Genomic DNA, 27,503 nt, shown 5'->3' with positions numbered 1-27,503 from the left:
GTGCTCCCTCCCCCTCCGGCCGCGGTCGCGATTACGCTCCCTGCGGCCTGCAGTCAGAGAACCGACTCGGGCCGAGGACGCATCATCGATCCGGACCGGATGCTCTCTAGGGAGAAAGGCGAGCCAAATTGAATCCCGAAACTCTCCGCCACTCGAGACCGGAGAGGAGAAACAAAACAGGCGGGAACCGGTGGGGGAGGGCGGGAGCTAGCGGAAGGTGTCATGGCGGCCACAGTGGTGGTCACGTGCCCCGGAGGCCCGCCCTGTCATTTCCGGTCACGTGCCCTCAGCGCCCTCGCAGCCAGCGATGGAGGCGAGACCCCCCGGCAACAGAGGCGGTGGCGACGGCTGCGGCCGCAGGGTTTCACCCTCGTCCGTGCAGCGGCTGTGAGAAGCTCGGCGGAGCCAGATCCGACAGGACGCGGTTCACGCACCCCAGGCCGGAGACAGTAGCTCCCACCTGGTAAGTTCAGACCGAAGAATGGGGTTGAGCGGGCGGTGAGGGTCTGACAGGCCCCGGGGGCGCGGGGCAGCGCGGATTGAGCTCTTCGCTGTAGTAGTCTCCACGACCCTTACAAGCTGGCTGTGTGGTTTGCCCTTCTTATCCCGAAATGGGAAGGAGGTGCCCTGACCCTTAATCTACTGCCTAAAGGCATTCCGTTCTTCCGCGGGGAGGAACTAGAATCAGACTCACCTGAGAACGAAGGAAGTGAGGTTTCTCCGAGACACCGAGGCCCTTCCCGTTAGGAAGTCTGCCCCGGAGAGTCTTTCGACTCCTGTAAAAGAAGCCCTCTAACCTTGGTGGCCTCGTGCATTTTGCTTGCACCTGTCATCCTGCTCTTCAAACTGTTATTAAAGCTTGAGCCACACACCCAGTTTTAGTTATGACCAGTTTGACAGTCTTGTAATGTAAAGTGGACTCAATACATGTAAATATGTGATTACTTTTCTAAGTTCTCCAGTATTCTTAGAAGCTAAATTAATGTGAAATTGACGCTTACATGCCCATTTTACCATCTGTAAAACAAGGGTGGGAGAAAGATGTTAAAACTTATGCCCAGGGCTACAGTGAGATGGCTCAACTGGTAAAGGTACTTGCTGCCAAACCTGAGTTCATCTCTGGGACCCACGTGGTGGAAGGAGAGAACCAATTTCCGGAAGTTGTGTCCTCACTTATACACAGTTTAATTTGGGGGTCTTGTTTGTTTTTGTTTTTCGTAGTTGGTTTGGCTGTCTTTTGTTGTTGCTCATTTAAAGACTCCAGTTTAAAATACCGTAAAACAGGTTTGAGAGTCAGGAATGCAGCTCAAAGCTAAGAGTTCTTGCTAGGCCCTGTAAGATCCTGGGTTTCATTTCCAGAGATGACCCCCCCAAAAAAAATAATAATAATAATACAAGACTGTAAGTACAGCTCAATGTAGATTGCTTGGAAAGCATGCAGGCCTGGGAACAGAAAATTGACTTGAAACACACTAAGGGCTTGGCTCCAATCAATATCCAGACTTGTGACTTCCTTTTCCTTCCTTTCATTCCTCTCCTGACCCTCCACTCTCCACAAGTTTTCTCTGTGTAACAGTCCTAGCTGTCCTGGAACACTCTTTTTGTAGCCCAGGCTGGCCTTGAACTCACAGGGATCAATTGCCTCTGTCTCTTGAATTCGAAGGTTAAAGGTGTGCATTACCACACCTAGCCCCAGACTAGTGGTTTCCTTTTTTTTTTTTTTTTAAGTTGGTTAATTTTATTAATGTACATTGGTGTTAGGCCTGCCCATATGTTTGCATAAGGTCAGATTCCCTAGAACTGGAATTAAAGTTGTGAACTGCCATGTGGGGGCTGGAAATTGAACCTTAGGTCCTATGGGAGAGTAGCCAGTGCTCTTAACACCAATGCTCTTAACCGCTGAGTCATCTCTTCAGCCCTAGTGGTTTTAAAGAAGCAAAACATTTTGCCCATGAATTTTTGCCTGGAATTCCAACATATAAAAGCAACATGGAAGCTGGAAGTTGGTGGCACGTGCCTTTTTAATCCCAGCACTGGGGAGGCAGAGGAAGGCAGATTTGTGAATTGAGGGAGTTCCAGGACAGGCAGGTCAACACAGAGAAACTCTGTCTCAAAACAAAAGGCAACATGCTACTGTGAAGCAGAATTTAGGCGGGCCTTATTCCTGTCTTTTAAGGGCACCGAAAAACATTTTGAAAACAATTTCGAAAATTGCCAATAATTTATCAACCCTAAAATTCTGTTTCTCTTGTTTTTGGTTTTGTTGTTGTTTTGGTTTTTTTGTTTGTTTTAAGAGAGGGTTTCTCTGTGCAGCCTTGGCTCAATCTTGACCCAATCTGTAGACCAGGCTCACCTGGAACTCACAGGGATCTACCTCCCTCTGTCTTCTGAGTGCTCGTTTCAGAGATCATTTATTTCTATAACTCATTACCCTTTAAGATTCTTAAAAGCAAAACTAGTCACACGAAGAGATAACAATGCAATATAACCTCTAGTGACATCCTAGTGCCTTATGAAGACAACTCTGGAAAGAATTTTGAGCATATTAGCAGGGTTTTTGTTGTTGGTGTTGTTTGGTTTTGGTTTTAGGGGGTTTTTTGAGGCATAGTGTCCCCCCAGTGTAGCAAAAACTGGCCTTGAACTCATGGTAGCACCTGCCTCTACTTCTCAAGTGCTGGGATTACAGGCTTGAACCACCACACCCAGCTTAAATCATCTGCATTCAAAAGGAGAGATCATCTGCTATATTTCTTTGACCAACTGAACAATTCAACAAACTGAATTTGAGTCTCATAGTAAGTCTAGCAGTCCAGATGTGAAAAAGCAATTTAAGAGCTGGCCTTGGTAGCACACACTGTTAGTTCCAGCACTTGGAAGGCAGAAGCAGGTGACTCTCTTGAGCTTGCTGTTAGCCCTGTCTACATAGTAAGTTTCAGGCTAGCTAAGGCTACATAGTGAGACCTTATTTCAGAAAAGAAAAGAAAGGTGACTAAGGTGTTCTGAGTTCTTTAAAAATACTTGGAAGATTGTTACAGTTAAAAAGAAAAGTCAACTAAAAGTAATAAAAGCATTGGGTGTGGGGTTGGGGATTTAGCTCAGCGGTAGAGCACTTGCCTAGCAAGCGCAAGGCCCTGGGTTCGGTCCCCAGCTCCAAAAAAAAAAAAAAAAAAAAAAGCATTGGGTGTGGTGGTGGGTGCCTTTTGATCCCAGCATTTTTTAGGGTGCAGTTTTTATTAGTAGATATTTGCTTATTTCCTTTTACAATGCACTTTGCTTTCCTTAAAACTTTAGTGCAGAACCATCCTTACAGCAATAAAAGTACATTTCAGTTTCCTTTTCATTTTTGTTTTATGTGTATGGATATCCCATACACCACTGTGAGCCTGGTGCCTGAGAAAGCCAGAAAAGAACCTCAGATCCCCTGGAACTGGAGTTCCAGCCACCATGTGGGTGTTGGCAGTCAAACCCAGAGCCTCGTCAAGAACAAGTGCTCTTAAGTGATAAGCCATATTGTATAACCCCTCGTTGGTCCCTTTTATATACTTTTCATGGTTTTGTTCCCTGTATTGTTGCACTGATAAAAACATTATGGGTTGCTTGATAGCAAGTAACATTTAAAACTTATTTTTCTTTAAGGTGGGATCTTAGCATATATCTTAAGACTGCCCTTGAACTTGGCACTTCGCTCTCTGCCTTTGATATCCTGAGCAGATGTCCATGTTTTATGCCAGAGATAAAGCTCACTCTTGCAAACCTCCCTTCCAGGAGCTGAGAGTGAAAAGGAGTTTATCTTTCTATATCCTTGGGGAAAGAAGATAGGTAATGCAAATTCAGAGACAGTATATAAAGATTTCTGTTCGGCTGTTGGAAAGTTTTCCTAACATTTCTCTCTAGGGAAGAATCCAGCTGGGGGTATCTTTGTGGTCTATGAATGAAAAGCTATGATATCCTATAGTTGAGTTGAAGATAGATGTGAAAATGTTGCCTGTATCTTGGTGAGACCAAATTAATTTAATAAAGATTTTATTTAGATGTCACAAATACAGATTAGGCCCTTCTGAGGAGTGTGCTGTGCTACTGGGTGCTATATTGTAATGAACACTACGCATGGAGTCTTGGCCTTTGTGACCCTTACTGAGGGAGACATACATGTTTTTTTCACATATATGTTTAATGCTAGGAGAGAAAATAGAATGCATCCGATCCCATTGTTGTCAGTGTCATAATTTCCTGCTGTGGTTTTCAGTGTATCAGAAACCTCTGGAAGTCAAAAGAACTATTTGAAGTATGCACATATCCTTAACACCAAATTGGACTGCTGGTTCCGAGAAGCATGTAACAATGCCTAGTCCAGGATATCCTAAGTGCTAAGCCTTCACTCTTCAGCTCCATCTCTAAGAAAAACACGGTGCTGTGAACCCAAACTGTGTCTGCTCTGCAGAGCTCAAATACCTCTCTAGTATGACTCTGAGACTTCAAAACAAAAAGTAGTTAGTTTGTGGTGAAATTTTGAAGTATAGTGCTTATAGTTTTAAAAAGGAAAAAAAAAATTTGTCTTTGTAAAGTTTTTAGTCATGCCATTATATGGTTAAATATTAAGAGATATGTAGCATGTAACATGTTCACATATTTTCCTGAAAAGCAGTACATTTTTAATTTTGTAAATTTACTTGCAAGATCTTGTTTTTTTGGAGAAAAAAATTTCCATCATTTATTATTGTTGTTGTTGTTATTAAATGATTTTTTTTCCTTTTATTAAAAACAGTTTTTTTTTTTCCCTTCACATAGTGTATTCTTACAGGGTTTTCCCTCCCTCTCTGTTCCTTCCAGTTCTCATCCAGATCCACTCCCTTTCTGTCTCATTAGAAAACAAGCCAGCTTCTAAGGGATAGTAGTGAAATGAAATATAGTAAGATAAAACAAAACTAACAATTAGACAAGACAAACAGAAGGAAAAGAGCTCAAGAGAAAGCACAAGAAGCAAAGGCCCACACTCTCACACACTCAGGAATTCCATAAAACACCACACTAGAAGGCATAATATATTCAGAGGATCTGGTGTAGACCTGAGAAGCTCTTGTGTATGCTAAAGCTCTTGTGTATGCTGCCTTAGTGAGAATTACTTAAAAACTAAATTCAAGTTGTGGTAAGTGCTATGAAGAGAATATTAGAAGACAGTAATGACTTCAGAGACTAAAATCCACTGCAAAAAAAAAAAAAAAAGACTGAAAACCAGTTGAGAGGAGAGAGAGAAATGTATCAAGTCTGAGAACAAAGACATACACATGCAGCTTCAGGCAAGGTCGCAAACTAAAGGAATGCATTCATGCCTTTCCTAGGGGATCTTATTGTTTAAAGAAGTCTTGTGACAGATAATTCATAAAATAATGCATCTCTTCATTGACCAGATGGAATTTAAAGTGGCCTACAGCAATATTTTTCATAAAAGAAACACTATAGCCCTTACAGAATTCTACGGGAAGAGCCCAAGAAAACCCCTCCGAGAAATCTGAAAATCACAGAAACCATTGTAAAGTGGCCCCAGTGCTTCTGTTCGCTTTCCTAAATGTATTCTCTTTACAGTTCACAAGGATAGTACAGATGACCAGAGAAACTTGGCGGCAAATTATTTGAACAGTTGTACCCACTGTTCAATTTTTTTTTTTTTTTGTCTTTTTAAAAGTTTTAATGGAAGAGAGGGAGGATTAACCCAAGATCTAGAGAAAGTTGGGCCAGTATCCAGTCTCTAAGCTGCATCTCAGTCCTGCCCTAAATTTTGTGGAAATGGTTTCTGTGTTTCGTAGGAAGGACCATGTTAAGTACTAAAAGTCAGTCCTATTTATGTAGTGAACTCTTCACTTTCCAGGTTCTGTCCATCACCCATTTGCTTCTTTGCCTTCCCCACTCAGATGCTTCTGTTATTTCCCTAGTTCAGTTCACTGGAAGCTTGTGCTGTTGTAGGTGTCTTTGCTGGGCCATTGTGTGTGTGTATGGGGGTGAGGGGGAGATGCAGCACACCATTAATCTCAGCACTCTGGAGGCAGAGGAAAGCAGATCTCTGAGAGTTCAAAGCCAGCCTGGTCTACATTGTAATTTCAAGACAGCCAGGGCCACACAGAGAGGCCCTGTCTCATGGGGGTGGGGGGTGGGAGGGTTAACAGTTCCATAAATATTATAAAGCTAGTATTTATGAATAAAATTTAAATTTTACTCTTGCAGAATTATAAGTAGCTAACAGTGTTTTAGTTCTTACCCAAATGTATTGTACATTTGATTTTATAGAAATAGAACAGACTGACCAGGAACTTGCAGCCATAGTTTTGCCTCTGCCTCCTATGTGCTGGTCATTTTTAGTCTGTGGATGCATGTGTGCACACAAAGCATAGCTTACCTAGAAGTCATAGGACAACTTGTCAGAAACAGTTCTTTGCTGTCATGGGATCCAGGGATTAAATCAAGGTCATCAGCTCATTCAGTGCAAAAATACATATTTATTGTAGATAATCAGGGAAGAAATAAATCAACTCGTTGCCTGTCCTAGTCATACTTGCGTACATACATGGCATATGTAGTTAACTCTCATGTCGACCTGACCCAGACAGAAACCTAGTTCTACTTATTCGATCCTTGACAAAAGCATAATACCTGTAAGGGCAACCTATATTATCTGTCATCACTTTCTCCTCAAGATATCCCTCCCCCAGGGTTGGGGATTTAGCTCAGTGGTAGAGTGCTTGCCTAGGGAGCGCAAGGCCCTGGGTTCGGTCCCCAGCTTGGAAAAAAAACCAAAAAAGAAAAAGAAAAAAAGATATCCCTCCCCCTACCCCCTGAAACAAACAGGGTCTTACTGTATCACAGTGGCTTTGAACTCCTGTCTTATACTCCTAAGTACTGTGATTACAGACATCACGTAGCACACCATTTTGATTCCTATACTAAAAGTGGGATAATACCAAATCAGGAATTAGTTGCTTAAGAAAAGAAAGAATTGACTAGAAATAAGTCGGTATTCATAGGTAGTAGGAATGTTCCAGAAATGTTCCATGTGGTTTGGGTTATGGTGTGTGGGCTTACACTGACTGTTTTAAAAATAGTCATTATACTTTTTGTTGGTTTTTTTTTTTTGTTTGTTTTTTGTTTTTTTTTTTTTGTTTTTTTTTTTGTTTTTTTTTCTTTTTTTTTTTTCGGAGCTGGGGACCCGAACCCAGGGCCCTTCCTAGGTAGCTCTCTGACCAAATCCCCAACCCCTTTTGTTGGTTTGTTAATTATACTTTTTTTTTTTTTCCTTTTTTGAACTGGGGACAGACAGGGCCCAACAAGTGCTCTGTTAAGCTAAATCCCAACCCCCTGTTAATTATACTTTTAAAAAAATTACAGGGGTTGGGGATTTAAGTCAGTGGTAGAGCCCGTGCCTGGGAAGCCCAAAGCCCTGGGTTTGGGCCCCAGCCCCGGAAAAAAAAAACAAAAAAAAAAAAAAAAAAAAAATTACAAGGTGCTTTGTCTCTGTGTATGTATGTGTACCACAGGCATGCTATGCCTGCAGAAGCCAGAAGAGGATATTGTATTCCCTCAAACTTGAGTTACAAGTGGCTGTGAACTATCATGTAGATCCTAGAAATGGAGGCTGGGTCCTCAGTAAAGAGCAGCATGTGCTCTTAACTTCTAAGCCATCTCTCCAGCCCCTGTACTTCTATTTTTGTTTGTTTGTTCATTTGTTTACTTCAACCCACATTGATATGGTTGATTTGTTTTTCTTCCCTTCTTACCCACTCCCCACCCCCACCCCACCCCCATCAGCACCTTATAGCCATCATGGCAACTTCATCAGAAGAAGTATTGCTGATTGTGAAGAAGGTTCGTCAGAAGAAGCAGGATGGAGCACTATACCTCATGGCAGAAAGAATTGCTTGGGCACCTGAAGGCAAAGACAGATTTACAATCAGCCATATGTATGCAGATATTAAATGTAAGTCATATGTACTACATCTAATGTTGGTTTTGTATTTTATATTAGAATAACACATAGTGGTAGTTATAAAATAGGATCATCAACTGTGCAACGGGGCATTGCAGGTTTACATAGTGTGAACTAGTTTCATCTAAACTATTGGTTTGGAAGCATCATCTTTACAGCCAGAATATCATCTGTTTAAGGTTTATAAAATCTGTGTAGATGAATTGGATAAGGTGGCACATTGTTATAATCTCAACACTAGCAAGACAGCAGAGTCAGTGGGATCATCAGAAATCAGTTTATGTTATAGTGAGAGCTCTGTGCCTATGCCTCACTGCCTATTGGAGCAAAGCCCTCCATCTCTGTTAGGTGAGAAAGGAAAAGCATTGTTGCCTTGATGGCCATTTGCTAACTACATAGAATCCGGGCTTGGAGCGCTGGCTCAGATGTTAAAAGAGTATTTGCTTTTCTTAAAGAAAACCCCATGCCATCACCCATATGTAACTCCAATTCTGGAGCAGGGGATCCAACACCCTCTTCTGGCTTCCTTAGGCACCAGGCTATGCACATGGGGCACATACATACACGGAGGCAAAATGCATAAGGAAAACACAAGTTCTGCTATGAATGTATTTTAGCACTCTCAGTCTCAGGTGGTGGTGGTGGTAGTCACGATGATGATGAAAATCTTGAGGGACTGGTCATATAGCTCAGTAAGTAGGGAGCTTGTGTAACAAGTACACAGTCCTGAGTTTGGTCCCCAACACTACACAACCTAGTGTGGTGACACATCCTATAATCCTGGCACTTAGTAGGTAAAGGAAAGAAGATCAAAAGATAAAGGTCATCCTTAGCTTCAAATAGAGTTTGAGAGCAGCCTGGACTATAGGAGACCCTGCCTCCAAAGAAAAAGGCCATAGATTGTGGCTCTGGAATATGCAATAGGTTTATATCAATTGCTCCCAATCCTTGGAGTTTGCTTAGAGACAGGTAAGTTTTTACATTGCTGAGGATCAGACAAGGTCCTCATAAGAGGTGAACAAGAGTTCCACTCATGAATCGCTACCAACTCCCAGGCTGTTCTTATTCATTCACTTTAAGTTTTGTTCAGTTCTGTTAATACAGTTCTTCACAATGTCATGCATGTATGCGATGTGCTCTGGTTATTTTCACTTTCATTCTCACTTACTGTTGTGGCAGCATCTCCTGTATCCCAAGTTAGACTTAAGCTTGTTAAGTCCAGGATGTCCGTGAAATTCTGATTGCCCTGCTGCCAACTTCCAAGTGCTAAGATTACATTGTGAATGTCCTCACCTAATTAGCTTCATGCTTGTCTTAGGCCAGAAAATCAGTCCAGAAGGAAAAGCTAAGATACAACTTCAGCTGGTCCTGCATGCAGGGGACACAACAAACTTCCATTTTTCCAACGAAAGCACAGCCGTGAAAGAGCGGGATGCAGTGAAGGACCTCCTTCAGCAGCTGCTGCCCAAGTTCAAGCGGAAAGCCAACAAAGAACTGGAGGAGAAGAACAGGTAAGAGTGGGGATCTGCTTCCCTGCTCTGCTAGTGGGTTTGGCAAGTCTCCTCCTGTAGGAAATGGGATTTGTGCTGTCGATGCCTCTGAGTCTCTGCTTTTGCCACTTGGTCACTCACTATATGACCTTAGGCAAACAAGACCATACAACCCCAAAAGTTACTGCAAAGGGGCTGCCGTTTGATTGGGAGGCCTGACATTACAAAACACTTTGGTTCTTTGCTTTCTTTCTCCAGCTTTTTAATTACAGAGAAGATACTAAACTATTAAAAGAATGTTTGTGAATAGGAAACCAAGAGTCTGTGCTATATAGGGTTTCAGACTTTTGAGTCTCAACTCTACTTTGCAGAGGGTCTTTCTCTGTGTTCCTTGTTCTGTGTTTCTTTACTCCCATTGAAAGCCTTTCTTCAATGGCAAAATAGTAATAATCATAATTTTTAAAAAAGAAGCCATATTAGGGATTGGGGATTTAGCTCAGGGGTAGAGCGCTTGCCTAGGAAGCACAAGGCCCTGGGTTCGGTCCCCAGCTCCGAAAAAAAGAACCAAAAAAAAAAAAAGAAAAGGGAGGTTGGGGATTTGGCTCAGTGGTAGAGCGCTTGCCTAGAGTGCTTGCCTAGCAACCGCAAGGCCCTAGGTTCGGTCCCCAGCTCCGAAAAAAAGAAGCCATACTGTAAAAGTATTGAGCTAGAGAAGCAATGGAGATTCCTAGTAGGAGATTATTTCATTAATAATACCTGTTTTGAGTTGTTACTTATAATTCCTTGTGCTTGTCAAAATGATAAATGAATACTGGGAACTCTGTCAGCCTTTTCTGTTCACCTTTATGTGTTGAAGAATATAGTACTGTTCAGATACAAAGTGGACTTTGTAGTGAAAGGATGCAGAGATGCATAAGACCAGTTCTTTGTATTAAAAAATGTAGTCTGCTTCTTCAAAGTTCCTTCCCTTTGTCTGTACTTCCATTTGTTACTCTAAAAATGATTTAATGAAATGACGTCTGTAGCTCAGTCGTCACAAAATGAAAGTTGTGTGAATGTCACAGAAGTTTAATTACATTTACTCTATCACCAGAATGCTCCAAGAAGATCCTGTTTTATTCCAGCTCTATAAAGACCTTGTTGTGAGCCAAGTGATCAGTGCTGAGGAGTTCTGGGCCAACCGTTTAAATGTGAATGCAACAGAGAGCTCTACATCCAGTCACAAGCAGGATGTTGGCATTTCTGCAGCATTTCTGGTATGTGACCTTTCTAGATTTCTGAAGGGAAAAATAGGAAAACTCCAGTATTTTTGTAACAGGGACATTTAGGGATTGGGGGACCCTATCTGTAATCCCGGCATTTAGGCAGAAGAGGCAGGAGGATCAGTGATTCAAGGCCAGTCTCAATGTCTTAGTTATTTTTCTACAGCTATGATAAAATATCTTTAGTAAGGCAACTTATAAGAGTTAAATTGAGGGGTTGGGGATTTAGCTCAGTGGTAGAGCGCTTGAGGTGTTTGTCCTTGGCTTCTGCTTTGTTTGAGTCAAGTATCCTGTGGGATTGGGGATTTTGTTTCGCATTTTCAGCTGCATATGCCAGACCGTGCTCTCAGAATGTCCCTGCTCTCCATCTCCATGCATTTGCTGTGCTAGGGTTACACATGCATGCTCTTCAGCATCCAGCTTGTAGGTTCTGGGCATCGATACTCAAGTCTTCCCTTGCTTTACCCACTGAGTTATCTTCACAGGCCAGAATGATTTCTCTTGAAAATTTTGGCATTTTCTTTGACGTAATTTAGTGAAATTTGTTGTCATCAAGCATGGTAGGGCAGACCTTTTAATCCTAGCACTCAGGAGGCAGAAGCAGGTGGATCTCTGAGTTCAGGGAAACTTGGTCTATATGTAAGTTCCAAGACTCGGTACATGGTGAAATCTTGTCTGAAAAAGAAAATTTTGTTGTCAGTGGTTGGCATGGTCTTTTAATACAAGTAGTATCTTTACACACTGAGATGGGACCTTGCTGCGTAGCCGTGGCTGGCCTCACACTAGGGGTGATCTTCTGCCTCTGCTTCCAAGAGAAGAAAGATAACTGGTGCTTTTGTAAAGTGATTACTGTTCTTTACTCATAATACAGAGTTAAATAAACAGGGGCTACCACCATTTAGAAAAAATATTACTATAAAGCATATTTAATAGATTAAGGCTACCTTATCTGTTTGATTAGGAAATAACACTTTTTTTTTTTTTTTTTTCGGAGCTGGGGACCAAACCCAGGGCCTTGCGCTTGCTAGGCAAGCACTCTACCACTGAGCTAAATCCCCAACCCCAACACTTTTTTAATAGGAAAAGAATGAGAACAGCATGCTTATTCAACAAAGATTTGAATAGGAGGCCAGGAATGGTGGTAATCTAATCCCTGTACTTGGGAGAGCAGAGCAGGAGGATCTTGAGTTCAAGACTGTCTTGGGCTACATAAAATTCCAGCCTAACCTAGCTATATAGAATCCCCGTCTCAACAGACAAACTGAAAATTATGAGTAGCAGTTACATAAATTCAGTATGTTTCTGGCTGATTAATAAATTCTGAGTCAAATTCATAAAGCCTTTTGTAAGGAAACCAGTTAGCTAATGTTCATTTAACTACCAGCCAAGGTTCACAGGTTTTGGCAACCAAATGAGTTCTGTTTTAAAACTGTGGTCCATTCTGATGTTAGCCACTCTTGAACATGTCTATTTGGTCAGTTCAGACTTCAAAAGAAGAGACAAGTCTCCTGGACTGTGATGAACAAGTCCACGTTTCTTTGTGGTCTGTCTCTGTATATGGTGAGGGGCCTGCTGTCTCTGCAGTGTGTTCAGAATCCATCTGTAACTTAGACGTACTCTCAGATAGCTAGCAGATGTTTGTAAATACATGTGTTTATGGTCTTTGTTTTAGGCTGATGTCCGTCCTCAAACAGATGGCTGTAATGGTCTGAGATATAATTTAACTTCTGATATCATTGAATCTATATTTAGGACCTATCCAGCAGGTAAGAAAAGTCAATTACTGATTTTGAACTTTAGTTGATTAAAGGAATTGTTTAGGCAAGTTCTATTTCTTTATTATCAATGAAAGGTTTCTTTTAGTCCTACTTAAATGCAATAGAATATGTAAATATATATATATATTTTTTTTTTTCCCAGTTCCCAATATGGGTTCAGTAAATACTATATAGTCATTAGTTCATTTCATTAGGAAATGAGATTTTTTTTTATAGGAATAGAATGAGAAAAGTACTCATTCAACAAAAATTTGAATAGGAGGCTAGGCATGGTAGTATGCACCAGTAATCCTTGTATTTGGGAGGCAGAGCAGCGAGGTCTTGTGGTGCATGTGTCCACATACATGCATGTGATGGCTGTCATCTAATGAAATAACTGCTACAAACTTCACTGAGTGACTGGTTCTACCCTGCTCCAATTTCATCACTCAGAGGTGACCCGTGAGCCTAGCCACTGTTTATACTCTTCTCACTAAACAGTGCCAGATACTCTTGTCTAACAATGCTTGCTTGCTATTGTTAGATAGTGGTTCTCGACTGCCTAGTACTGTGACCGTTTACTACGGTTCCTCATGTTGTGACCCCAACCATAACATTATTTCATTGCTACTTCATAACTCTTGTTTTGTTTGCTACTCTGAATCACATTGTAAGTATCTGCTATGAGACTCCCCCAAAGGGATCACAGCCCACAATCTGAGAGCTGCTGTTCTAGAGTATCAGCCCAGGCTGTAGTGTTTGCTATTCTAAGCTTCTTTCCATATACAGTTAATTATCATAAATATCTTATGAAGTAGATACTGTTAATATTTTTTTAAATAAGTAACCAAGGTACAAAGAAAATAACCTGTTTCAGGGTCACCTAAGCAGTAAATGGCAGACCCAGTGTTTCTGAACGCTGATCACTAAACCAGAAGTTTCTAGAGAGTAGAGCTGTAGTGTTAGTGGTATGGAGAGTTTTATTCTACCACTAACAGAGCCTTGTATTAGTAAGGTTTGATTTCCAGGTTTGCTATTGAAAAAAATATTGTTCAGTGTGTAATGGTGTCCGTAGTTTGTGAGGATTCATAAATGATACCTTACCTAAATCTGATAAATTCTACTTCATGTTTATAATTCTATAGTGTATCAGATAAGACTGTCAATGAGAACCTTTAGTTTTTATCCAGTCACTAAGAACTGGACATGGGAACTCAGTATATAAGATATCTTATGTGGACTTTTCCCTCCCACAGTAAAAATGAAATATGCAGAAACTGTACCACACAACATGACAGAAAAGGAGTTCTGGACACGATTTTTCCAGTCCCATTATTTTCACAGGGACCGACTAAATACAGGATCAAAGGACCTCTTTGCAGAATGTGCCAAAATAGATGAAAAGGGTAAGTGGCACTGACACCTTGTCATTCCTGAGTGTCGGAGCTGTTCATAAATGTTTAAAATACATCTCAGAAAGATGAACTTTAAACCTGTGTTTTCATTTATTTTTTTTTTCTAGGATTAAAAACAATGGTTTCATTAGGAGTAAAAAACCCAATGCTAGATTTGACAGCGTTGGAAGATAAACCATTAGACGAGGTAAGGATTAATAAAGGGACATAATGACAAAATGATCTTTTCCTGGTTTTCAGTGTTAATATGTATTTGCCCTAAATTAGATACTCCACTTGCAATATCTGAAAATAAGCAGAATGCTTTTAAGTTCTCAGAAGTGCTTTTCAGTATGCAGTAGGCCCTGGGTTTGATTGCTATTTTGGTGATACTGTTAGGACCAGTAAGTTGGCTCAGTGGTCATGCTTGCTTCACAACCCTGAGCACCTGAATTTGAGCCCCAGAACCCATAGTGATAGGAATGAACCAACTCCTAAAAGTTGTCCTGTGACCTCCACATGAGCACCCATGCTCATACATACGTGTCATACATAACTGCTAAAATAAATAACTTAACATTGCCTTAGAGAATTGAGTTCTCCAAGAGTTGCTTAGTGTTCTTAAGAGATCATTTTTAAGCTTTCCCATGAACAGGAACTGGACTCACCTCGTTCTAGTAAAATTTTATAATCTTAAGAAATGTGGGTGAGAATTAGTAAGTAAGCATACATTTGTTGATTGTTTATCTACCAGCCTTTATTTGTTTTAACCCTTCCAGGCTATGATTCAGGCCTTCCAACTCATTTCTTTGGATACTAATTATGTAATAATGATCTCATATAGCCCTCCTCTAACTCCACAGGCCCTAAATCATTTACCAATTGTATGATTGTTATTTACTAATTAGATATTTCCTTCTTTTTCTTATGAAAAATTTTTTTGTAGTTTGCCTGCCTGTTGATCTGAATGTGTGCCGTATGCATCCAGGTGCCCATGGATGTCAAAAGAGGGTATCAGATAGCTCCCCTGGAACAGAACTTAGAGTTACAAGTTGCCATATGGGTGTTGGGAACAGAGCCTGCTTGCTTTGCTAGTGCTCTGACCGCTGAGCAATCCATCCAGTACCTCTGCTTAGATATGCAGAGTGAAACAAACCTTTGAGTCTCATAAACCCTGTTTGTGGCTCTTCCATTTTTTTTTTCTTTTTAAGATTTATTCATTTATGTATGTGAGTACACTGCACTGAATCTTCAGGCACACCAGAAGAAGACATCAGATCCCATTACAGATGGTTGTGAGCCACCATGTGGTTGCTGGAAACTGAACTTAGGACCTCTGGAAGAGCAGTCAGTGCCCTTAACCACTGAGCCATCTCTCCAGCCCCCAGCTCTTCCATATTTTATTTAGAAAACATTTTAACATTTGCTTGGGTGGTGACTTTAAGCCATCTCCCCTCCAGTAATGTTGTTCATGTTCCCTCATAGCTCCTTTATTTTCTAACCTTGATGAACTGACTTACAAGGAAAGCCAGCCTCATGGCACCTACACTTTGCTAAGAACAGATTGATTGGCACTGTCAGATAAAGAGTGTAGTGTCTTTTTTTTTTTTTTCCCTGGAGGTAAAATTATGAAGCAAACAGAGGGTGGTGTGGATTTCTGCTGGGTTATCTATAGTTAGGCCTTAGAAATTGATTGCTTGGCTAAACTAAAAATATAATAAAACCAGAAGTTGAGTTTGTTCAGTGTGTGTGTATGCATATAAGTTCAGAGGCAGGACCACCATCGGTTATCGATTCTTGGCTTCTAGCCACCTTTTTTATTTTATGTTTCTTTAGACAGCTGTGTACATGCCTGTGATGAATTTTAGTTATATTCACCCCAACACCCTGCTGTCCCTCCTCTCCTTCCCAAAAAGAAGACCATCTGTCCTGTTGTTTGTTAAGGTCCCTTTCATGTGCACGGGTAAGGGACCATGGACATGGGCAGCTTCTCAGTGACCTGAAAAAAGTGGCACTCCTTTCCCCAGGGGCAATTTACTATTGGTGGTCGTGGGCTCTTTTCCTCTTCTGTGAAGTAGGGAATATTGGTGCCCAGTCTCATGCCACTCCTGTGCAGTAACTGAAAGACTGCAACAGTGGCTTCACTCTGTCCTGCAACCCTTCTGTTCTGTGCCCACTCTTCCACAGTGTTCCCTAAGCCTTAGAAGTGTGAAATAGGTTGGGGATTTAGCTCAGTGGTGTTGCCTAAGCTAAGGCCCTGGGTTCGATCCCAGCTCGAAAAAAAAAAAACCAAAAAAAAAAAAAAAAAGTGTGAAATAAATGTCCTATTTAGGACCAAGCTATCTTCTGTCCCTTATTTTCATGACTCTGTGACCGCTGCCCTTCACAATAAGTTATACCTATGTATATATAACAATAATTATGAAGAAGGAGGTCATGAATTTGGAAGAGTGCCAGAAGGGGTATATATATGGGCAGTTTTGGATGGATGAAGAGAAAGATTGTGTTTATATTGTAATCTCAAAAAAAAAAAACTTATTTTTTTTTTCTTTTTATTTGGGTTGTATCTTTTTTTCCCAAGACGGTTTTTCTGTAGACCTGGCCTCAAACTTACAGACCTGCCTGCCTCTCTGCCTCTTGAGTGCTGGGAAATAAAAGTGTCCATCAAACCCAGCTTCTTAATTTTATATGGTTTTCTTTAAGATTTATTTACTTTATGTATCTGAGTACGCTATAGCTGTCTTCAGACTCACCAGAAGAGGGCATCAGATCCCATTACAGATGGTTGTGAGCCACCATGTGGTTGCTGGGAATTGGCTTAGGACCTCTGGAAAAACAGTCAGTGCTCTGAATTGCTGAGCCATCTCTCCAGCCCTATTTTTTACTTTCTTATGAAACTTCTTTGATGAAAGCTGTCAATACTGGTATATGGGTGTGAACAGGTGATGCTCAGAAAACAATTGAACTATATGTGCATTTAACAGGATGGGGGAAGTGGGTTCCCTGCTATGGACTTGTGATCACTAGCCACCATCTGTTAATCGGGCTTGCAGTACCAAGCACGCATACTTCCTGTAGATCAGTCCTGGAATCCAATCAGAAAGCAGTTAGTTACCCCCATATTACTGATGCCTTGTTACACCAATGGGCACTTCTTGCCAGGCTATTACTTGAGACCAGATCTTTGCTGACCATAGTCTATGCCAGATCTCATTGGGTAGTCCGCTGAATGGCAAGCAAACTGTAGGATTTCACCTACTTCCGTATCCCAGTACTGGGATTACAAGTATGTGTTCCCTATCTAGCTATCCAATCATGTATTTCATTTTGTTGTACAGGGCTATGGCATTTCCTCTGTGCCATCTACTTCCAATTCCAAATCCATAAAGGAGAATAGTAATGCTGCCATCATCAAAAGGTTTAACCACCACAGTGCCATGGTCCTGGCTGCTGGTCTCAGAAAACAGTTAAGTATGCATGTAGAAACTGTCCCTGGCCTTTTCAGGATAGCCAAGTGAAGGGTTCAGTTCAGCAGTTTTAACATGAGCTTGTGTTCCCATTTCTTCTTCAGACAAGCACAAAATGGACAGAATGGTGAGCCCAGCAGCGTGGATGGAAATTCTGGAGATACAGACTGCTTTCAGCCAGCAGTCAAGAGGGTATGGGCATCAAAGCTAGGCCATTTGGGGATTATGTATCTCTGGGTATGAGGATCTAACTAAATTCTTCATACTATTTGCTTCCTAGAGATGGTTTTGGTTTCTTAACGGAGATGGCAGAGCTGTTGCCCTCGCTGTAGAACATCATGAAACCCAGTGTAGACTTAAGCAGCTAACTTTCGGTTGACACAATTCTGATCAGTGTTTATTAGCTTTTTCCTCCTTTGTACATACACATGTGTGTGTGTGTGTGTGTGTGTGTGTGTGTGTGTGTGAGAGAGAGAGAGAGAGAGAGAGAGAGAGAAATATTGATTGATTCTATATTTTCTGTGGAAAATATTTAACAAAGACAGTAAAGGTTTGTTTTTTCCAAAGGAAGTTAATTAGCCCTCCCATTAACTGGTATTTTGTAGATGAAAACATCTCTCTAAAAAGTCATTTGAGGAAGTGTAGATAGAAGTAGCTGCTTGCCGAACTTCATTTTTTTCTAAGTTTCTTTTCCCCATTTGTAGGAAGGATACACTTAGACACCTGACAGGCAGTACATATGTAAAGTTTAGAGGTTTACACTCTTCCATTTCTACACATTTAAGGAAAGGAGGGTGTGATATGCAAAGATTTAGATGAGATAGTATAGCTTAGTGGAAATAGCTTACTAAAGAGTCACAGGTGCTGGGTTCAGTTCCCCGCACCAAACAATAAGTTACAAAACAGTGTGACATACAGATGTGCCCCATCTTACAATTACTTATGTTTATGATAGCGTTATCGGACTTAAAACGCATTTCAATGTACAGTAGCATTTCAATGTACAGTATTTTCAGCTTGTAATAGCAGGATATGTATGACCAATTTAAAATAGAGGATGTCTACATTGCTTCAAAAAGAGCTCACAACATCAGATACGGTAGTGTATACCCATAATCCTAGCCTTCAGCAGACAGAAAGATCAAAGGTCTTTGTCTCATAGTCTACATAGACTTTAAAATACATATCACTCATACTTTCCAAATAAAAATTCCAGCAAGTACATGGTGGCTCACAACCATCTGTAAAAGAGATCTGATGCCCCTCTTTCTGGTTTATTATAGTGCTTTAAAATTCAGGAGGCAGAGGCAGGTGGATCTCTGAGTTCAAAAGCAGCCTGGTCTACAGAGTAATCCAGGACAGTCAGGGCTACACAGAGAAACTTTGTCTCAAAAAAAAAAAAATTAAAAAAAAAAGTTTTTATATATAATCACCGGTATAACCACAGTGTAGGAACCAGTATTCGTGTTGGATATTGGTGAGAACGCTGGCTTAGCAACAGTAGATGGGTTTTATTTTTCATGCTCTGAAATTTCAGTTTCTAACAAAAATACCTTGCATGTCATTAATTGCAGGCAAAGTTACAGGAATCCATTGAATATGAAGACTTGGGAAACAACAATTCTGTGAAAACGATTGCACTGAATCTCAAGAAGTCAGACAGGTAAGTTTGGCTGACTGAAGCGAATTCTTACGCAGCAGTCAGTGCAGAGTGTGTGTACTCTGCAAGGCTACAGTCAGTTTGTTGCCGTAAACGTGCAATACACAAATTTCCTTAAAAGTTTGCTTTACGAACTTGGTATAATTGTGTGCAACTGTGACTTTAGGAAGAGCAGTAGTTCAAGGATATCCTCAGTTGTACAGCAAATTAAAGGGTAGCCTGAGCTAATAAGACTCATTCAGAACTCCAATTCCAGGGAATCCAACTCCCTCCTGACACGAGGCATGTAAGTGATACAGATATATATATATATATACAGGCAAAACATTCATAAAATCTTTTTTTTTTTAAACTTTTATACATGCCTGGAATGTATCCTACATGACTAAAGACAAGAAAACATTTTTTTTTTTTTTAAGATTATTTTATGTATGTGAGTACACTGTCTTCAGACACACCAGAAGGGGGCATCAGATCCCATTACAGATGGTTGTGAGCCACCGTGTAGTTGCTGGGAATTGAACTCAGGATCTCTGGAAGAGCAGTCAGTGCTCTTAACCACTGAGCCATCTCTCTAGCCCAAGAGAACTAATTTTTATTATGTGGTGTATATGCATGTGTCACAGCAAGTATGGAAGTCAGGGTCAGCTTGGGATCAGTTCCCTCCGTCCACTTGGAACCCAGCTTAGGTCATCTGGTGTAGCAGCAGGTCCTTTACCACTGAGCCATCTGACAGACTCAGAGTTTGGATTTTCATGCTTTTTTTTTATTCATTTTTATTTATATGAATATACTGTAGCTGTGGTGTGTCTGAAGACAGCTACAGTGTACTTATATAAAATAAATTAAGAAAAGGAAATTAAATTACAAGAGCTGGAGAGATGGCTCAGTGGCAAAGAACTCCTGTTGATCTTGCAGAGGACCCTACTTTGATTTCAAACACCCAAAAGTGGCTTACAGCCATCTAGGAAGCCACCTCCAGGGATCCAATATTTAGGCTCTACAGGCATCTGCCCCCACATGCCCATACCTGCCCACTACCACATAACAACTAATAATAATGAAAATAGAACTGGGACTGGAGAGATGGCTCAGTGCTTAAGAGCACTGACTGCTCTGACAGAAGACCTGGGTTCAATTCCTAGCACCTCACAACCACCTGTACTGGGATCCGATGCCCTGTTCTGGTGTGTCTGAGGACAGTGACAGTGTACTCACATAAACAGGAAACTAAATAGCTTTAAATTCCCTTAAGTGTAGTATCACTTTTGCTGTGAGGGAATGTTTTGTTGTTGCTAAATATTTGAAAGACAGATATTGAGCCCTTTATAATTTCTTACTTTTGTGCTAATCTCCAGGTATTATCATGGTCCTACTCCAATTCAGTCACTACAGTATGCAACAAGTCAGGACATTATTAATTCTTTTCAAAGTATTAGACAAGAAATGGAAGCTTATACACCCAAGTTAACTCAGGTAGGTGATCCACTGTTTTAAGGCCAGAATTCTTATAGCTACTACTTCAGGTTGTAAGCATAGCCAGTTGAACTGTACAACTGAACATTTTGTTGCTTTTTATATTGGGTTTTGTGAGCCATTTTCAGGAAAATGTATAGTGGAGTAGGAGCCATAGGTAAGTAATTGTGTGAAACTCAGACCCAAAGATTAGGAAACTGATAGCCAAAGCATTGTAGAACTCGAAGCATACAGGACAACTTGGTTTTGTCTAGTATATGGGTTCCAGGGGTTGACTTTAGGTTGTCAAGCTTGGCAAACTGAAGTATCTTAGTATAGTTAACTAAAGCCTCAGAAATCAAAGTTATAGGAGGCAGAGAGGTTAAGTGGTTCAGAAACTAATAATGTGTGCTGTTCTTGTTTCAAAAGATTCACATTTGGCTCCTAGAACCCACAGAGGTATCTCACAGCCACTTTTAACTCAGCTCCAAAGAGTCCGATCTCTGTCATGGAGTCTACTATATTCCTAGCAGAGGAGTTTTCTTTCTTTCTTTCTTTCTTTTTTTTTCAAGACTTATTTTATTCATATACTCATATGTAGCTGTCTTCAGACACACCAGAAGAGGGCATCAGATCCTATTACAGATGGTTGTGAGCCACCATGTGGTTGCTGGGAATTGAACTCAGGACCTCAGGAAGAGCAGTCAGTGCTCCAGCCCGCAGAGGAGTTTTCTACATGGACTATTTCTAGCCTCAAGAAAAGTTGTTGATTCTGGTTGCTGTGTATAGTGTATTTACATAGGAGTAAAACAGGTATTAAGGCAGATGCAAAGGGGGACTAAGTCAGTTCCTGACTCGTTTCTTTCAGGTTCTCTCAAGCAGCGCTGCTAGTAGCACCATCACAGCCCTGTCACCTGGAGGAGCACTTATGCAGGGAGGGACACAGCAAGCAGTAAACCGTACGTGGTGGGCCACCTCCCTTTTCCTCTTTGCTTCAGTTAGTGCTAAGGCTGTGCTGGCTTGTCTTCTAATTACTAAATTTCTTTATGGGGGGTGAGGAAATTGTCAGTGCCCTGGCACATGTGGAGGTCATAGCACATGAGGTCAGAAAGCAACTTACAGAGGTCAGTTCTCTCCTCTGTGATCCCTGAGCTCAGGTTGCCGGGCTTAGCATGAGAGACAGCTCAGCAGCGCTGTGTTCGTTCTTCTTTAGTGGGTTGGGATGTTCTGCTGAAAGTTTGTGGGTGTGTGAGGATGGGTTTAGGGGCAGGGGAGGTAACCTGGACCTCCTTCAAGCTGTGCGTGCACTGCACTCTGAGCTTTGCATTCAGCACCTAGAGTGGGCATTTTTGGACCGTGGGAATAGCTGTTGCCTTAGGGCTCTCTTCTTCTGTTTGCAGAGATGGTGCCAAACGATATTCAGTCTGAATTGAAACACTTGTATGTGGCTGTTGGGGAGCTTCTGCGGCATTTCTGGTCTTGTTTTCCTGTTAATACACCATTCCTAGAAGAAAAGGTGAGAACTGATTCTAAATACAACCAGCTACTGTGGTGATGACTGAGAGGCAAGCATGCATCACCGCGTGCCAGCTTAGTGTGACTGTTAGGCATTCATACACCATTTAAACCTCCCTGTTCTTTATGGAGAAGTATTGATCATAGGACCCATTTCGTAGATTAGGAAACTGAGCCATGGCAGTTGCATAACTCTAAGCATACAGTTTAGAACACTACCTCTAGACCGAAAACAGACTCAGCTTGCTGTTTATTTGATACATTTGTTATTGATCAAACTCACAAATAACAATAAAATATAAAAACTGACATCAAATAGCAGTGGATTTTTTTTTCTCTTTTTGTAGTCCTAGGGTTAGCCCCAGAGATACAGACAAGTGCTTACCACTAAATTACACCCCGAGCTCTAGCATCAAATGCTTAAAATTTAAAACTCCTGTTGCCTATTAAGACGCAATGAACAAAGTATTTGTAGCATCACTAGTAATACTAGCTTCCCTATATAAATTGCTCTCTGAGCAAACATTAAGGGAAAGACAGGACAGACGGAGAAGCTTGGGGCAGAGCATCTGTTTAGTATGCTTGAAGTCCAAGACTCACTCAGCAGCAAAAAAGAAAGGAGAAAGGGTTAAACTATGGGCCCAGGGGTCAGGTGGGGCACTGAACACCTTTAATCTCAGCACTTGGGAGACTGAGGCAGGCAGTAAGCCCCAGGCCAACCAGAGCTTCACAGTGAGATCCTGTATAAAAATTATGTAATAAAAACAGTGGTCAGAGGACCTTACAGGCAGCACTCTAGAGAATCCTGGAAACAACCAGGCGGGATGCACGGCTGGCAATGGTGACACAGCCTTTTTAATTCCAGAACAGATTCCAGAATTTGAAGATAGCCTGGTCTAAAAAGGAAGTTCAAGGTGTTCAGAGTTATGAAGTGAGACCCTATCTTTTTTAAAAAATAAAAATGAAAAAATGAAAAATGGGCTGGAGAGATGACTCGGCTGTTAAAAGCACTGACTGCTCTTCCAGAGGCCCTGAGTTCAATTCCAGCAACCACGTGGTGGCTCACAATCATTTGCAATGGGATCTGGTGCCCTCTTCTGGTGTAAAGAGAGCAATAGTGTACTCAGATATATAAAATAAATAAATTTTTTTATTAAAAAGAAAAAGAAAAAGCTCCTGAAAAAAAAACTGAACTACACATATTGGAGACTAAATAAAAACAAAAAAGGCTGACCATACCTACAGTAGTAGTAGGTATGAAGACCCAATTTGATTCCCTGCACCACCAAAGTGGGTGGGGAAGGAAGAGGAACTTTGTTAGCTCAATTGCTAGGCAAGCCGTGTGCAAGATACTGGGCTTGATCCCTTAGGAAGGAGGCAGAGTGGACCCAGGTAGGTCAGAATCACTCAGATTGCAGTTAAAGAACATTTAACACTGAATTGCTAAAGAGAGTCTGTTTTCCACAATTATAAATGTTCTTTAGTTAGAATTCATTTAAAATTTTGCCTTAAAATGCCAGGTTAATGGTGCCAAATACCTGTAATCCCTCTACTTGGGTGGCAGAGGTGCGTGGATCTCTGAATTCCAGGCCAACCTGGTGTACAGGGCAAGTTCCAGGACAGCCAGAGCTACACAGAGAAAATTTGTCTTGAAAAAACAAGGAAATTGCCTTAAAGCTGGTCCTGGAGAGATGGCTCAGCAGCTGAGAGCGGTTGTTCTCGCAGAGCCTGAGTTTGGTTCCCAGCGCCCATGTGGCTTGCAGTCATTGTATCTCCAGCTCCAGTAGACAGACGCCTTCCACCAAGGGCCACAGCACACACAGGCAGAACACTGCATGCATAACATCAACCACCAAAGCCATTCGAGAGCTAGAGAATAAACATTTACGTAAGGAAATCAGGATGTGTGTAAACGTTTAGCTAGAGAAATTGTTCCCACGCCACCACGTAAGACTGAAGAAGTAGAAAAGGCTCAATGCCTACAGAGGAGAGCTGGCTGAGAAAGCATGGCTTGTTCACACAGTCAGACATTGTGTGGCCGTTTACAACTGTAACTAAGGCACGTACTTAACTGAATAAAAGATGTTCACACTAAATGAAAAGAAATTTTTAAAAAGTATGAAATGGCCTCTTTGCATGTTTGTGTTCACGTCAACAGTGATTGAGACATTTACTGAATAAAAGATGCTTGCATTAAAATACTAAGAACTAATTCTTTGTAAGTGTTTATGTTCACATGACTAAATATGTGGGATATAAATTATAAATCTAAAGGTAAGTGATGAGTACGGAAATATACACATTGTAACCGAAGCCTAAAAGATAGACTTTTGGCTCCTGCAGGCTCTTTGCAATTTCTCTACAATTTGTTTTTTCTCATCTTTTTTAGGTAGTGAAAATGAAGAGTAATTTGGAACGTTTCCAAGTTACAAAGCTCTGCCCATTCCAAGAAAAGATCCGGAGGCAGTATTTAAGCACAAACGTAAGCTCCAGGTGTCTGCCTCTCTCTGTTGAATGATGAAATTGACTTTGTTCTCATACATATGAGTACATTGTTCTTTTCTCTGCTCTCCATATACTATTTTTAATTTTAAAACATGCCCTGCATTCAAAACAGTATATACCGTACATGTTCTTACGCTGGCCTGCAGCTGGCCTTTCTACTTTGTGGGTTCTTCTTTTTCCCACGCTTTTATCTCCCCCGCAACCCTGTTTTACCCCCGATTACTGGAGGAGAGAGAGAGATGGAGGTCTGTGAAGCTAATTTCTTTCTTGTTTCTTGAGCACAGCTAATCACAATCCACAACCCACACCCACCCCACCTCTCTGGGCTGTGGCAGTTATGAACCCTCTGAAAAGTTCCCAGAATTCCACCACCAATCACAGAAGCTGTGTCTGCGGCTGGCAAACATAGCTCTGCTAGAGCTTGAGGCAAAGCAGCCCTGCACCTTCACACCTGGAATTAAAATGAAAACGTATTCTTATAACATCTCTGGGTTTTTTAAAAGGAACCAAAATTCCAGAGTTCTCATGGCACTAGCCCCAGTTACATGAGATCCATCTCAAAAATAAGTACATGCCAGTTAGTGAAAATATCCTGAGTGCCCTATCCGACTACACACCAGTGCCCCCTACCAGCATTTAAAAAAAATCATCCTACTGTTTTTCTTTCTGTTTTATTTTATGTAGTGTGTTGAGGCAGCATGGAGGTGTGTATATGCCACACTCAGAAGAAACTTGTAGAGTCAGTTCTCTCCAAACCAAGTAGGATGTGGGGTCAAGCTCAGATTGTTAGACCTTCTGGCCTCCTAATCCATTACTAATTTGTAACAACCTGGCAGTGGCTAACAGGTGACGTTCCTGGCTGGTGCTTTACAGCAGGTGGGGCCAGTGGAGGAGCAGGGGTGCTTTACATGGGTCTTTAGTGCTGCTCCCAGCAGACCTAGGTGCAATGTTGAAGAGGCTTCTTCAAGAGAAACTGACTTGGTGAGGAGTAGTGTGTGCAGACATGACATGCAGATGTGTCTGGGATGATCAGAAATGGGCTTTAGCAAAATCTTCATCTCTTAGGGTTTTCCCAGTGAGCCTTGCGTGTCTCTTAGAGCAGGCCAAGAACACTAAGCAGGGTCTCTGCCCTCTGCCATCTCAGTTGATTTTTTTTGTGCACTGTGTTGAGGATTCACAGGCTGTGTGTAGCCATGTTGTAGGATATGAAATGCATCTCACTGGTACTGTAAAGCCACTGCTACCAGTCGAACAGAAGAGGAATTGCTACATTTTCCAGACAGTGCATACCCTCCTCCCCTGAAGAAGGGGACTAGAAGTGGGGGTTGCTGAATATTGAGTCTGCACTTGACATACTCTAGGCAAGTGCTCTGCTGCTGTCTTGCCTATACAGCTGGGGTGGGGCCATACTTAAATCTCTCTCTTAGATCAAAATCACTGGCCTGCTAAAGGATTGAGAGCAAGTCTATCCCGCTCCTTCCAGAATGATAAACATAGGAATACATTACTGTAACCATGTAAACACATTCCAAGACTTTCCGACCTCAAGACTTAGTGTGCTCCTTTGACTTTTTGTTAGAACCACGAAGGCAGAACTCATAAGTAGTAAAATCTTAGCGTTGTCGGGTATGACAGTGAGTGCCTATGATCCTGGCACTCAGGCAGAGGCAGGGAGATGCTAAAAGTTGAAAGCCAGACTGAGCATCTCACAGAGAAAAGGTGTTCCTACTGCTCTCCTGCTCCCCTTCAGCTGACTAGTGTCTGAATTGAGAATCAACTTGGTTTGGCTCTCATTGCACAAAGGTAGGCCTAGAGTGCGGTGGTAACTGTCACATTCTGGTGCTGGTTAATGAGCAGGCACAGTGTCACAGCCCAGGTGGCCGCCTAGACCCTACACTGCACCAGCACTTACGCGTGCAGTGACCTTTGCCTGAGGGTCTGTACTCGCCTGCCTTGGTGACTGGGGTGCACTGGCAAGTGCATAGCAGACTTGTGTGGAGCATTAGCTTCCCTGACTACTCACTGCAGTCGGTGTCTCCCTGTCTCTCTCAGCTGGTGAGTCACATAGAGGAGATGCTACAGACGGCCTACAACAAGCTGCACTCGTGGCAGTCCCGGCGCCTGATGAAGAAGACGTGAAGTGTTTGTGGTGCTTACAGGTTTTGTGGGTTAAAAAAAACTGACCTGCAGTGACTCTGGAAACCTGGCTGAGGACAAGCAGATGCTCGCTCACACCAGGGAAACATCTGCAGCTCGCCGACTCCCGGAGCTGACGCTGTTGTACTTGCACATGATAACTGAGAGGAGGAAGGGACGGGATTCACCCAACTCTGGGGAGGTAAACTAAGGCAGAACCAAATGAGCTAAGTTGCAGATATATATATATGTATGTGTACATGTATATGTATTTAAAGACTGTTTACTGCAGTTACTCAGGAACTGCTTTTCATTCACGTTAAGCTGCTTTCAAAATTTAAAAAAAAAATTAAAAGAAAAAATACTTAAAACGGTGCATTGATAAAATCTAAGAGTTTTTTCAGTTTTGTTTTCTAGGTAAATTTTTGCGTAAGTTTGTGGCACAGGGTAGCCCTAAGTATCCCTCCTCGGTCCCGCACTGGGATCCTCAAATGTTCCTGAATTCTAGTTGTTCCTTTCATCGGCACGGGGGAGAGTGCTTTAAGGCAGATGGAGGCTATTGGCTCAGCCATCAGGAAACAGTTGTCAGAAGACGCCACTGGGCCTGTGTTTCCTACGGAAATAAGTGTTGCACTGAAGCCTGTGTTCTGAGTCCCCAAGTAGAACGCACATCTGCAGGAGTCGGTGGGTTAGTGCAGGACATTGTCAGACGGCAGTGATGCTGCATGTATTTCTTGGGTGCAAATGTATATTGCTGAGAATTTTTTAAAGATGGCATGTGCTTTGAAAAGAAAATTGCATTTTTAAGAATTTAAAAATCTTACAAGTGAGAAATATAAGAATTGCTTATTTTCACCTGTTTAGAAGAATAAAGGAAGTTTCTCATA

General features: G+C 41.6%; 1 protein-coding gene across 1 annotated transcript; it reads left to right on the top strand.

Annotated features, from left to right (window-relative positions):
* The first annotated feature begins 4 nt into the window (after nt 1-4).
* Nucleotides 5-27,503, top strand: Gtf2h1 (general transcription factor IIH subunit 1). Its single transcript, XM_032893572.1, has 15 exons — nt 5-463; nt 7,798-7,966; nt 9,294-9,486; nt 10,559-10,721; nt 12,400-12,493; nt 13,741-13,890; nt 14,007-14,086; nt 17,217-17,344; nt 17,450-17,537; nt 18,920-19,008; nt 20,364-20,481; nt 21,329-21,419; nt 21,861-21,976; nt 24,365-24,457; nt 26,533-27,503. The coding sequence occupies exons 2-15, from the start codon at nt 7,813-7,815 to the stop codon at nt 26,617-26,619; spliced, it is 1,644 nt and encodes a 547-aa protein (XP_032749463.1). The 5' UTR covers nt 5-463; nt 7,798-7,812; the 3' UTR covers nt 26,620-27,503.

This window comes from Rattus rattus, chromosome 2 (assembly GCF_011064425.1).
Source record: "Rattus rattus isolate New Zealand chromosome 2, Rrattus_CSIRO_v1, whole genome shotgun sequence".
NCBI lineage: Eukaryota > Metazoa > Chordata > Mammalia > Rodentia > Muridae > Rattus > Rattus rattus.
Note: the sequence above shows the minus strand (reverse complement) of the source record. Positions and strands in the feature narration are given on the sequence as shown.

Coding starts and splice junctions, on each gene's coding strand:
- Gtf2h1 (XM_032893572.1), top strand. CDS start 7,813: ATGGCAACTTCATCAGAAGAAGTATTGCTGATTGTGAAGAAGGTTCGT. Junction 13,891..14,006: donor TGCCAAAATAGATGAAAAGG/GTAAGTGGCACT, acceptor TTTTTTTTCTAG/GATTAAAAACAATGGTTTCA. Junction 17,345..17,449: donor GCTGCTGGTCTCAGAAAACA/GTTAAGTATGCA, acceptor TTTCTTCTTCAG/ACAAGCACAAAATGGACAGA.